This window comes from Molossus molossus, unplaced genomic scaffold (assembly GCF_014108415.1).
Source record: "Molossus molossus isolate mMolMol1 unplaced genomic scaffold, mMolMol1.p scaffold_m16_p_6, whole genome shotgun sequence".
NCBI classification, from domain to species: Eukaryota; Metazoa; Chordata; class Mammalia; order Chiroptera; family Molossidae; genus Molossus; species Molossus molossus.
The window spans coordinates 65,956,087-65,969,426 of NW_023425399.1; the positions used below are offsets into that span (position 1 = coordinate 65,956,087).

At 38.6% G+C, this 13,340-nt stretch overlaps 1 protein-coding gene across 5 annotated transcripts in view; it reads right to left on the reverse strand.

The window, feature by feature from the left end:
• The window catches only part of ARHGAP28 (Rho GTPase activating protein 28), a 211,291-nt gene that overhangs the window by 77,451 nt on the left and 120,500 nt on the right, over positions 1–13,340 (reverse strand). For 3 of the 5 annotated variants that reach the window (XM_036245609.1, XM_036245608.1, XM_036245607.1), the window contains 2 exons: positions 9,302–9,519; positions 4,442–4,534 (listed from right to left, as the gene is read on the reverse strand). In XM_036245609.1, coding sequence (XP_036101502.1) covers positions 4,442–4,534; positions 9,302–9,519 — 311 coding nt within the window. The remainder of the gene's footprint in view (positions 1–4,441; positions 4,535–9,301; positions 9,520–13,340) is intronic. The other 2 variants (XM_036245606.1, XM_036245605.1) reach the window with 1 other exon arrangement.

The window sequence follows — 13,340 nt, forward strand, 5'->3', positions numbered from 1 at the left end:
CATTTTTTTCAACCATGAAATTGGAAATACGTTAGATCATCTCGCAAACATGTAACTGAAACAATTATTTCATTCTCAGTCACAGAACATTGGAAAGGTCTGGTTTTCGTTATGCAGGAAGAGTATTTGGAGACTATTCTGACAATGATGGGCTGCACTGTAGGTCTCTTGCTTATGCGCTAAGATTTTTAGCAATGTTTGTAATACAATGGCATTCCCCAAAATAAGACAAAGGACTGAGGATACACCACTTCCAATCACTCAAAATTAGGGAAAGTGTATATTTTTATAAGAACAATCTGAAAATGGCACTGGAAACCAAAATGTTCTAATAACAGATCAGAAATTGTTAGAAATTCCTGAAAAATAAACAGTAAGTAATTCATTTCATAACTGCAGAGAAATTCTCACACTAAGAACAGCATAAGACAACATGCTGGGGAGGAAAGAACAGATCCACAAAAAGCAACTTGACAAACAACAACAAGCACAGTGAAAATTACAAAGGGCAGTAAGGGGCCCAGGGTAATGGCCAGGATAATTTATTGTACAGCGTTTTCTCAACAGAGGGGCCAGGCTGACCTCCCAACAGCCTCCTTTATACTGATCAGCAGGCAGTAGCTATGTAGGAACCCGAGAAAGATACTCTGAATGAAGTAAGCTGCCTGCCTTGGAAAGACGTCCAGTGTTGGGACCAAAAAAGACTAATTTAATCAGGTCCCTCTGGACCTCCACAGCAGACATGGCTGGAAGAATAAAAGGAAAACATCAGCTTTGTCTGCGATAGAAAATGAAGTCATTCACTACCATTCTCCCTTTGGCACTGAAGATGTGTGCTAGTGTGTGTGTGTGTGTGTGGTATGTTTATGTGGTGTGTGTATGTGATGTGTGTGTGTGGTGTGTGTATGTGTGTGGTGTGTGTGTGTGTGTGTGTACGTGTGGTGTGTGTGTGTGTGGTGTGTGTGTGTGTACGTGTGGTGTGTGTGTACATGTGGTGTGTGTGTGGTATGTGTATGTGGTGTGTGTATGTGTGTGTGGTGTGTGTGTGTGCGAGGTATGTACTAATCCATGTGTGCTGTTAAACTAACTTCCATTCACACAGTGTTCTCATACTTTATTGGCTAATACAGGACCCAAAGTTTTCCCTCTTATTAAAAAAAGAGTGGGAAAATATCTGTATAATGGCAGGAAATCATATAGCAATAACATATCCTAAGTCATTAATTAATCAACCTAGTTCATTAATAAATATATATTGATCACCAAAGATCATCAGTCATTGGAGAAAATCAACATAAAAGTCAGCCATGGAGAAAATTAACAACCTGAAAAAGACATGGAGTGATAAGCATCCTGGGAGAAAGAGATAATTGAGAGGAGAGAGGCTGCTTATTACAATGGCTTCATAATTTCAGAGAGTTTGAGAAGCTATGTATCCATAAATCAGGAGGAAACAAGTAAAATAGAAAGATTTCTTTTGAATTCACAGAATAGTTGCTGAATTAAAAAATTTATAGCAGTTTAATTATAAGCACTCAGGGCAAATATTAGAATTAGGGATATACAAAATGATATAGGTGAAATCTTTACTAGCGGACAAAACAAACAGAAAAAAATACATAAAATATAGAACAAATTTAAGAGAGATGTGGGCTCAGTGAAAGCAATGAAACAAAAAATAGAGAAAATGAGAAAAGTAAAATAGAAAAATAATGGGAAGATAATGTTCAGAAATGAAAAGAACATTTTTCAGAAACCAAAACCTGAGTGCTGATCAGGATGTAAAAAAAGATTTCACATCCTGACGATAGCTCAGGTCACCGACAATAACGATACAACTCACACACTTCCAGAATGGGGCGATGAGAGCAGGATACCAATAAAGGGACAAGATTTAGAGAGGCATCAGACTTCTCAGCATTAACGCTGGATGTGAAAGCAAATAGATTAGTATTTATAAATATCTGAAAGACATTGAGTTAGGGCCTAACATTTTGATACTAATAAGTTAGGATATAAGTTTTTTGGATATGAAAATTTAGTATCCAAAGATATTTCTTGCCAGATTTGCACAAAGGGTAAAAAGTACAATCCTCTAAGAAGATGTAACATTTTGTAATATATGTGATTACGCAAATGAATATTTTTTCTACTCTCTATAGTCATTCTGTAATGCTCGCCCTCATCCTCCTGTGAGAAAGAACAGTACAAGTGACCCCTGAAAACAGGAGTTTGAACTGCTCAGGTTCACTTATATGTTCAAGGGTCAGGTATACTTGCTTTCTCGTTCTATAAAATTATGAGCAATTCAGGGTTGTGGCTGGAGTAACTTCAATGTTCTCTTCCATCTCAGTGAGATGTTTCTTCATATGAAGAAACCACATTTGACAACCACACTTCCCCTCGATTGACCTTTAAAAGGGGATAAGACCTTCAAGAAACTGAAATAAAAGGTGATAAATAAAAGTGATAAAAGAGATAAGATAAATCCAGACTAATCATGAGAGTCCAAGGGCTAGGGGTGTGAGTGTCAGTGTGGCTTAAGACCTAACATAAGGCCCACTGTTCTGTGCTACCTTGACGTCTGAAAAGACTGGAAAGGCCATGAGCGGCCTAGCTGCAAGTTCCCTTTCCACTCTGCTCCCCCAGATAAGGTACCCCAGCCAGACAGTGCTCCTTATCCGGGGGACCAGACACAGCTCCTCATTATCCCTGAGTGGTGGGTTTCAGTTTCTTGCCAGCCTGTAAAATGGTATTAACAAGCCAATCACGTCCCCCATGGGAACCAGGGGGCACCTCACCCTCTTGTTCCTACAAAGCCTGCCTCCTACAGCCCCTTCTTATTCACTCTGCTCCCAAGTGCACCCCACATGGGGCTCTGTGTGGTGTCCTCCTCCCCCAGACTGGGAGAATATGTGACTAATTTATTGAGGTCAATCTTATCATCCAGTGCCAGGTGCGACGTGTTCAGCCATCCCTATTACCTAGGGCAGGAATCCCTTCCTCACCTATGGGGTGAAGAAAAGGCCATCAAAATGTAGGTGAAGTCAGTGGGGTGAAGGCTCAGTGAAACCCATTATGTGGAAACACACCAGTGTCTCCTCTGACGTGCTCTCTGGCCGCGGGGAGCAGCCGTGGCTGCGTGAAAGACGACGGGGCAGGCACAGAACACCGAGCACCTGAGTCAAGTTCTTGGTTGGGAGTGAGGTGCATAGGACACCTTGACCTGAGGGGGCAACCTGCTTCGAACTCAAAGAAAATCTTAAAAACCTCTGACTAGAAAGAGTTAGCACTCTTATAAGAAATACAATAGAACTGGGGAAAAAAGAGAGACAAAATCTGCAAATTAGAATTGCTCACAGCCCCAACTGACCAAGCTCCACCTCCAGACCTTGGCTGACCCTCAGTAACAGAAGGGCAGCCAGAGCACAAACTGGCCACATCCTAACACTAAACAGAATTTCAGAAGGGACCAAGAGTAACCCAGGATAGAGTGCCCCATGCAAAATATACATGAGATGAAAATAAATTATATAGAAACTAAACATCTAAATATCATTATCATCATCTTCATCAGATCAAAGGTGGTATAAGAGTTATTCTAATAATAGCAAAGAATCCCCCTTCTTCTGCTAGGAAGGAACAAAAGCAGAGCTACAGAGAAGGAAACATACCGAAGTATAATAAAGTCTCCCACTGCACATTTTTTATAGCCACGAGGCCAAGTGGAGAAAGATATCAGCAAACCCATGACTTTCTATTTTTCCTACTTGGGACATGCCACTTCAGTGAGAGGACCCAGGCCACATGCCAAGTGCTACAGATTAAGGCATGGGATTCGTCTCAAAAAATAAATCCTTCTTTATTAAGATAGCTTTACTGGCAGTTATGAACTCACATTCGCTCTTCGAAACTCTACTAAAACTAGCAAGGTGCACTCTAATGAAACATCTCGTGTCTCGCGACATAGTGAAAATGTCCACCTCCTGTGCTAGATAGTGCACTTTTCCCACCTATTGCTATATGTTTAAGATGCTACTGTGCTGCTCCCCCCAAAATATTTACATTTAGAACATAAGTGAAATGTCAAAATACTTCTTAGGGTGAGAATTACATTAATACCAGAGGCTACATGGAGGATAGCACAAGGTTCTCTACGCGCTCAGCAAAGAGAACAGTTTAGCTGATGACCTCGCCCACATTTTGACTTAAGGCTGTGTCTGCAGCTGCAGCTGTGGTTGCTTTTGATTTCTGATATAGTAGGTTCAGGTAGGTCATGTAGTTCCTTGTGATTTTAAACTATTTAATTATTTATTCCCAAGTTTAAGAGCCTCCTTTTTCTTGTTACAAGTAGGCATTTTGTTTCAAGTATTTCTGATTGCCTTGAAATAATTACTTTTTTCTAACCTCCTTACTCTTAAATCCCCTGGCTTTATCTTACCAGTAGACCATTTCTGGATGGAATTGTTGATATCCCTTCTTCATCCCGGGTCGCATCCAAAAGAGGAGTTGGGATACAACAAAAATCATCTGGCTATTGAAAAAAATGAAAGTGCATTTTTATTCAGGCATATTCTCCCAAAGGTCACTGTGCATTCAGTTACGTGTTATGCATAAGTGTACATCCATACATATTTGTGGAGCTATACATATATGTGACTGCCTTGCACTTACTTCATTTAGCCATTTATCAGCCAGTATTTGCCAGGATGATGATAGACACTGGTCTCTGTGGAGACCAGATACTGGCAATTGCCTATCCCTAACCTAGGCACTTAACATTGTTAACAGAATATTTTTTTAGAAACTTTTGTGTCCAACTAAAAATAAAAAATTGATTTCCCAGGCTCCCTTGCAACTAAAGATGATCACATAACAGTTCTGAACAACAGGTGGTAAATGAAATTCTACATTATCAGATTTCCAGGAAAGTAAGGTCAGAGGGATGGAGCAGTTGGGACAAGTTTCATGAACTGCCAGGAACATGAGAAAGAGAGAGAGGAAGAGGAGGTGAAGGAGGAGCGGGAGGAGGATGAGAATGGGGGGGGGGGGGACACACACACAGATCAGGACAGATACTTGGAGAAAAAGGAGGGAGGGAGAATTGGTATTTATGCTGCCAAATTCAAATAGAAAACTGAAAAATTTAAGTACATTCCTAAAAACCTTCCATCTCTCTTTACTTGGAGACACAGAGGACTTTTTTGAGAACAAAAATATCTGTGAAGATGGTCATTAGGCCTTATATATTGTAAATGTACAATATTTTTTAAAAATACCACTTTTAAAATTTTAACAAAGAACAAACTGAATTTTTTTTTTTTTTCAATCTTCACCAGAGGATATTTTTCCATTTATCTTCAGAATGAGTGGGAGGTGGGAGCAAAGAGAGAGAGAGAGAGAGAGAGAGAGAGAGAGAGAGAGAGAGAAACATCAATGTGAGAGAGACACATCGACTGGTTGCCTCCCGCACGACCTGGACCAAGGCTGCTGACCGAACTGCCACTGAGGTATGTGCCCTTGACCAGAATCAAACCCGCAACTCTTTGGTCTGCAGTCTGACGCTCCAACTGCTGAGCCAAAGCGGCCAGGGCGAAAACTGAACTTCTAAGCAGCGTGTCGAATGCCAGGCATCCACTGACTTCCAGAGGTCCCATTTGCCAGGACAGCACCAGACCTCCACTCCTTGAGCACCTGATCTTTCTTCTACTGCAACCCCTCTCCCTGCCTCACCCCGTTCTCAGTTCAGCCTAGGACTGGGGCTTCGGCAGCAAGCCTAGAAGTGGGGAGAGGAAGAGGACAAGAGGAAGACACCCCCTCCCTGACCCACCCTAGGCCGCCGCCTCCACCACAAAGGCACTGTCTTAGGCCTTCCCTCTGCCTTCACTGGAATTGAACACCGAACAGTTACTGCACCTGTGCACTCATCATTTCTTTCTTTCTTTCTTTTTTTTTGTACATGCCCCTAGCAGGAACTGAACCTGGGCCTCTCTGGTCTGCAGGCCGACGCTCCAACCGCTGAGCCAAACCAGCCAGGGCTCATCATTTCTTTTTATACTTAAAGCCCTAATAGGTAAGTGCCCATGTTGCATTTCCCTTCACGATCTAATTAAAAGAGGGAGGAGCACAAACAGATCTGTTTTTCTCCCTGTTTCTGTTTTACCAGCTGTTCAAAGTTTTAGGAACACTAAAGAGGCTAGTCATGCCTTTTCTTGAGTAACTGGAGAAGCCAATGGACACCTTCCTCTTCTGTAGTTTGCTAGGAACCAGCAACAACCTTTATCTGAAGCGGGAAATGGTGGGAAAGAAGGCATGTGGCCAAATTCTCAGGACTTTCTCAGATGATCTGGAAGATAACTGAAAAATGACCCAGGGAATTTAAACCAACAGGGTAAACCTTTTCCTCAATAGACAACTTGGCCAGGAACCCATGGCTGAAGCCCTTGCCTTAGTTGTGGGCATCACCTCATTTATTTCATTGCAGCTGTAGAAAATCACACCACCCAGAAAGACATAGGCTTCGAGGAGTTTGAAAATTCAAACAGCACAGAGCTCAAAACACACTTATCTCTAGATATATCATTATTCACAGAAGACTCTGGAACTGTGCTATTCAACTCATTAGCTACAAGCCACGTGTAAGTATTTAGATTGAAACCAATTAAGATTAAATAAAATTATTTATTTTATTTAATAGATAAAAGGAAATTGGTATTCAGCTTGGAAATCCAGCTCCTTATTCACACCAAACATATTTCAAATGCTCGTGCCACATGTGACTGGGGCTACCCTATTGGACAGCACAGAAATAGATCACTTCTAACACTGCAGCAAGTTACAGAGGATAGTGCTAGTCAGCACAAATGCAAAGGTTAACTAAGTATATGTGAGCTGCCCTGGCAACTACCCAATGCCATTAATATATCTAAGAGAAGATATGACTTACAGAAAGCCTAAAGTAACTCAAATTGAAAACTGTATTCAACTGTGCTAGCTACCTAATATATTTGAAGTTTTAATTTATCTCATTATTGATATTACAATTAAACAGATGAAAAACCTAAATCAGAGTGATTAACTCACTTCAGGTAACTTTCTTTGTAACTGCAACAGAATACCAAGTTTCCTTTTATCTATATAATAATTACCCCCAACTTTCCAAGAATCCTATCTGCATATAACCTAATATAGGACCTTGCACAGATAATGTGTCCACTAAGTATTTGTTGCTTCAGTGGTGCAGTTATGCAACACAACACTGCAATGATGCAATGAATGAATGAATGAATGAGTTGTAAGGCAGAGCTTGCAGTAAAACACACACAGAATTAGGAGAACATGACTAAAAGACTCAGAAGTAAAAGTGTGGCCTTAGAAATCTCAGGGTAAGCCAGAATTTCAACCAGCCATTCCTCATAAAACATGTGATGCTTGCCTTATGCTTTTTATGAATCATTCTCTTTCCTATTTAATTAATGCTCATATCTTTCAAATGTTTACCTTTTTAATTTACTCAGCCATAAAGGCTACCCCACTCACTCTCCCACCCCTACCTCCATTTAAAACAAACCACCCATATGATACTTGTCTTTCTCTGTTTGGTTTGTTTCGCTTAGGATAATACTTTCCAGGTCCCTCCATGTCATCTCAAAGGATAAGAGATCTTTCTTTCTTACAGCTGCATAGTACTCCATTGTGTATATGTACCACCACTTTTTTATCCATTCGTCTACTGATGGACACTTGGGCTGTTTCCAGATCTTAGCTATTGTAAATAGTGCTGCTACAAACATGGGGGTACATATATTCTTTCTGATTGGTGTTTCAGGCTTCTTAGGGTATATTCCTAGAAGTGGGATCACTGGGTCAAATGGCAGTTCAATTTTTAATTTTTTGAGGTAACACCATATTGTTTTCCATAGTGGCTGCACCAGTCTGCATTCCCACCAGCAGTGTACTAGAGTCCCCTTTTCTCCTCACCCTCGCCAATACTTGTTGTTTGATGATTTGTTGATGGCGGCCATTCTGACAGGTGTGAGGTGATACCTCATTGTTTTAATTTGCATCTCTCTGATGATTAGTGATGTTGAGCATTTCTTCATATGTCTTTTGGCCATTTGTATGTCCTGTTTGGAGAGGTGTCTATTCAGCTCCTCTGCCCATTTTTTAATTGGGTTCTTTGTCTTCCTTTTGTGGAGTTGTATGAGCACTCTGTATATATTGGAAATTAATCCCTTATCTGATACATCATTGGCAATTATGCTCTCCCATACAGTGTTTTGATGATAGTATCTTTCGCTGTGCAGAAGCTTTTGAGTTTGATGTAGGGGATAGTCCCAGAGACGTGGAAGTGGGGCACAGACTGACAATCCTCAGAAGAGGGAGTGGTGGGGGAGAGATAAACCACAGAACTTATATGCATGTATGCATGAACAGTGGACATGGACAACAAAGCTGGGGACAGGGCGGGGAGGGAGAAGAAGGGGAGAATCAGTGGGGGGAAAAGGAGAAACATCTGTAACAAAAATAAATAAATGAATTAAAAAAAATGTTGAATCACTATATTGTACACCTGCAACTCATATAATTAATATTGTATATCAACTAGACCTAAATAAAAAATAAAAATACAGAAATAAAATGTAACAAGCACATTAAAAAAAGAAAAAAAACACCCAGACTTGCTTATAATACTGAGGCCACTTTCCTGGGACTCCAACACCTGTTTTCATTCAGCACTTAAATTTAAGCAAAGGCTCTGTGTATCCCATCCACAAAAACTTGCTTTATTGTCCAAAAGTTATTTCACAACTTCTCTGAAGAAGGGAATGCATTTAGTGTCGAGGAGACTGCTGAATGGGACATAAGGAATGACAGTTTAAGTTTCAAATCTGTAAAATTTTCGACTGTGTTGTCTTCTTTAATTTTCTCTGAGACCTAGAGAGTGAATGAACTTTTCTTTTTTTTTTTTTTTTTTCATTTTTATCTTCAGATAGAGTGGGAGGGAGAGCGGAAGGAAGAGAGAGAGAGAAACATTGATGTGAAAAACCACATTGAGTGGTTGTCACCCACACAACACCAACTGGGGCCGGGGACAAACTGCAACCGAGGTACGTGCCCTTAGCAGGAACCGAACCTGCAACTCTCTGGTCCGCGGCCCAACACTCTAACCGCTGAGCCAAATTGGCCAGGGCTGAATGGCCTTTTCTGATACTTTTTTTCATGTTCCCTTCCTTCATCATCCCCCCCCCCCCCCGCCCCCAGCCAATATAAAACCTTTTGAGCTATGTTCCTTACTTACTGGAGATTCGCTGACTCCAAAGATGTCTCTGACGTCCCTGACAGATTGCTTATGCTTTTTTCTCATGGTTTGACTATAAGTATTATATCTCTTTTTCACTGCAGCTGCTTGGGTTCGAGTCAGTGTGGACAGCAAGGCTTTGCCGTCCTCCTCTTCATCACCTGAGATCAGGGTTGATAAACCCACATCTTGCAACCACTCTGCTTCGAGTTCTCCTTCTGTAAATAACATGACCAAGAGGTTAGAACATTCTGCGTCCGATTGGATGGTGTGTCTGTCTGTAGGTCTGTGCATATCAGTGAATAAGAAACATCAGTACTCAATATATTAAGACTGTCCTTTTTTTCTAAATTATGAAAAAAGCCTATTAAAATGAATAAAAAGTCTGTGTTGTATTTTTAAAATAAGTCAAATTTTAAAGTATTTTCTAGTACAGTAAGGTTAATTGGCAGATTGGTTATGGTTTGTTCCTTGTTAGACAGCTAAATATAAGCTATATCTGGACTACCAATTCTAAAAATAATAAAATATGAATATTTAAACTAAAATCATAGTAGAAAAAGAGGGGTTTAATAGCACCGGGCTTTTAATCACTCAAAGGCAGATTCAAATCCCAATGCTACCATTTAGCAGATAAATGACTTTGGAGAGTTTTAAGATATCTCTTGACCTCAGTATCCTTTTGGGAAAATAGGAGTAATAATAACAAAATTATTAGGTGGCTACGAAGATTGTTTTATCAATGTAGTGATGACAAATGTCAAAAAATCCTGGAACAGAACATGTATTCAATAGATATTTGTTCTCTTACTTTTTTCCTTATTCTGAACACTAGGTAAATCTTTTCATTTTTCAGAAGGAAATTAAAAAATGTAAAATTAGTCACAATAAAAATCAATTGCTATTATAAATTAGAGGCACAGAAATAATAAAGAATTCAGAATAACAACATCTTGTAACAGAAAATCCACTGCACATACAATTCTGGGAACTATACTAAACAAGCATTCCTGAACGAGCTTTTTCTAAAAAGCAGTTTAGACTGATTTGTAAATAGCCTGTCAAAATATGAGTCTAGGAGTCTTGGACGATGCTTACATTATCGCATCATTGGTATGTGAACAAAACCCTGTCACATGCTGCACAGGGTCAATTTCCTAGCTAGGCAAATCTTTTACTTACTTTCCTGTTTTTATTGCTTATTTGTTTTATAAACTGTCCCTTGAACAGAAAATGCAAAGGTGAACCAAAGTTGTACCTAAGTTGTACCATTCTGTACTAATCTACCACATTAGTAAGTTTGTTGGTGAACCATATTAAAAAGGAAATAAAATCTTCCAGGAAAGGTAGCGGAGCTTGCACAGAAATAATAGTCATGTATAACAACTATGAACTCTGAGCTAATTACATAAGAGTAACTATTTGAAGGTAATGAAAAGGAACCAAGTGCCTGCAGGAACTTAAAAACAATTAAATTTTGATAAAAGGAAATGCACTGGGTGAGATTCTCATTTATACAACTTTAAAACTGAGGTCATTTTCCAACTCCTACAGTATTGGGTGGCTAGAACTCAAACAGAAAACCACAGTTATACTTATTTAAAAAGTCAGAGGATAAAGTATGGGAATATCAGAACAGCTGGAAAATGACAGACATATTACTGTTAAGAGAGAGCCACATAGGAAAGAACTTGAAAATGTGTGCATAAACTCTGACCAAATCCTTGATTAAACCTTAAATTGAAAAGGTACATGAGAGACACCAAGAATCCTATTAAAAAAATAGCAGCTAGAAGGCTAAATAAATGACCAAGATTATAGATGCTACATAGAGCAGGGAAGACAGACTTGGAAGTATGAGTCTAGTCAAATTAACTGCTAGAACTAAAATTAACCCCCTTAGAGGGAGATAATAAAATAGAGAGTCACCATATTATTAGATTATAAAAAATGTTACAATATCAAGGATATAATAAAAAGAAAAGAAATGAATGACTTGATCAGGAGAAAAGGTAGTCAATAGAAAGTGACTCGGAGATGACTGATGTTGGACTAGGACTTTAAAGCATCTGTTAATATATCTATGCTCAAGTACAAAGGCTCATGAAAACATGCTCATGATGAATCCACATAAATTTTCAGCAAAAATGAAAAGTTGCCCAACCAGTGTGGCTCAGTGGTTGAGCATTGACCCATGCACCAAGATGTCGCCAGTTCGATTCCTGGTCAGGGCCCATGCCAGCTTGCGGGCCCAGTCCCCAGTGGGGGGCATGCAGGAAGCAGCCAATCGATGTTCGCTCTTACAATGTGTCCATTCTCTCTCTCCCTCTCTCTTCCCCTCTCTCTAAAAAATCAATAAAGAAAAAAATATATTTTTAAATGAAATGTATAAAACAACTAAAATTTAAATTATAGAACTGGAAATTAAAATATATTAAATAAAAAATGTGCTGACAGGGCTTAACAGTGTATTAGAGACCTTAAAAGAAAGGGCCAGTAAACTTGCAATAATCAATGGAAATAATCCAATGGAAAAGATAGAGAAATATTTTTAAACAATTGAAACATTCGCCAGTGACCTTAGGGAATTGTTAAATTTTGTGATATATGTCTAGCTGAGGTTTCAGAGAAGAGAGAGAGTAGTGCAGAAAAAAAATTTGAAGAAATAATGTCCAAAAGTTTCTAAAATTTGCTGAAAAACCAATTAGTTCAACAAGTAGGTAAACACAAGAGAAAGTGAGCTTAGGCATCTTAAAGTCAAACTGCTAAAAACCAAAGATAGAAAATTTGAATGCATTCAGAGAAGGACAACACATTACAGACAGGGAGAAAACAGTATGAATACATTGACTCCTTATCAGAAACAACGGAGGTCAAAAGACAGTAAGATAAAATCTTTAAAATCCTGAGAGAAAAAGAAAACCTTGTCAAACAATAATTAGAAATCCAGCAAAAATACCTTTTAAGAATAAAGGTGGAATACAGTAATTTTCAGGTGAATAAAAATCAAGAGAATTTATCACCAGTAAACTTGCTCTGTAAGATGTGCTAATGGGTAAGGGCTAAAAACATAAGATGGATACTGGACATATAAAAAAGGAAGTAGTATAAATGTTCAGTATGTGGATATTAATTTCTTAAAAAACAGATGGCTACTTTCTCTTCTCACTAAATTTAGTCCTGAAGCCTAAAGTCATTAGTTGGAACAGAGCAAGGCAAGGAATGTTGGAGCCTGAGATGAGAAGGGCAATCTCTAGAGGTAGAGAAAAATTAGTAACATAAAGGGGGGTTGATCAAATAAGTATAAATAAAGATGGATGGATAGATAGATAGATAGATAAACAGATAGATAGATTTACGATAATGAAAGCCCGTTTTCTTGATGTCTAAGAAGGAAGTCACAAATATGTTAAGGGAGAAAAGTACAATGAATCCAGTGGTATTATATTGAAATTGAAGGTATAGGTGTGAACTCATATATTAATGTCTTTAATTATAGAAATATAGATATAAATATGTGTATGTATTTATGTATGTAATACATATGCATACACATTGTGTAAATACATGTAAGTACATACATCTATACATGTTTGTGTGTGTTATATAACTGCCTAATGAAAACATTCTTACATATATACCTGTATACTTACTAACTGAACTACCTTCAGTCTTTCTCGGATCTCTAGTGTATTTACTTGTTGACAGGTAGGACCTGGAGGAGATGGATTATGCTTTTAATCCCAGATGAGTAATCTTGCTCCCTTTGGCACTAAAGATAATTATACTATTTTATTATTTTTTATTTATTTTGGTTCTCAACCTTCTTCTGTTTAGTTTTACTGAAAATGAGTATATTTTATATAGCTTTTATTTTGGGTACTACAGAAGAATATATTCTCTAAATACATTAAAGCAAGTAAATGCTTCAAAGTCAAAGATACTTTTCTTTAAATTTATCCTGGCAATTCATTCCCATTCTCTCTCTCTCTCTCTCTCTCTCTCTCTCTAATTAATAGTCAAGTATACAGATGTAAAG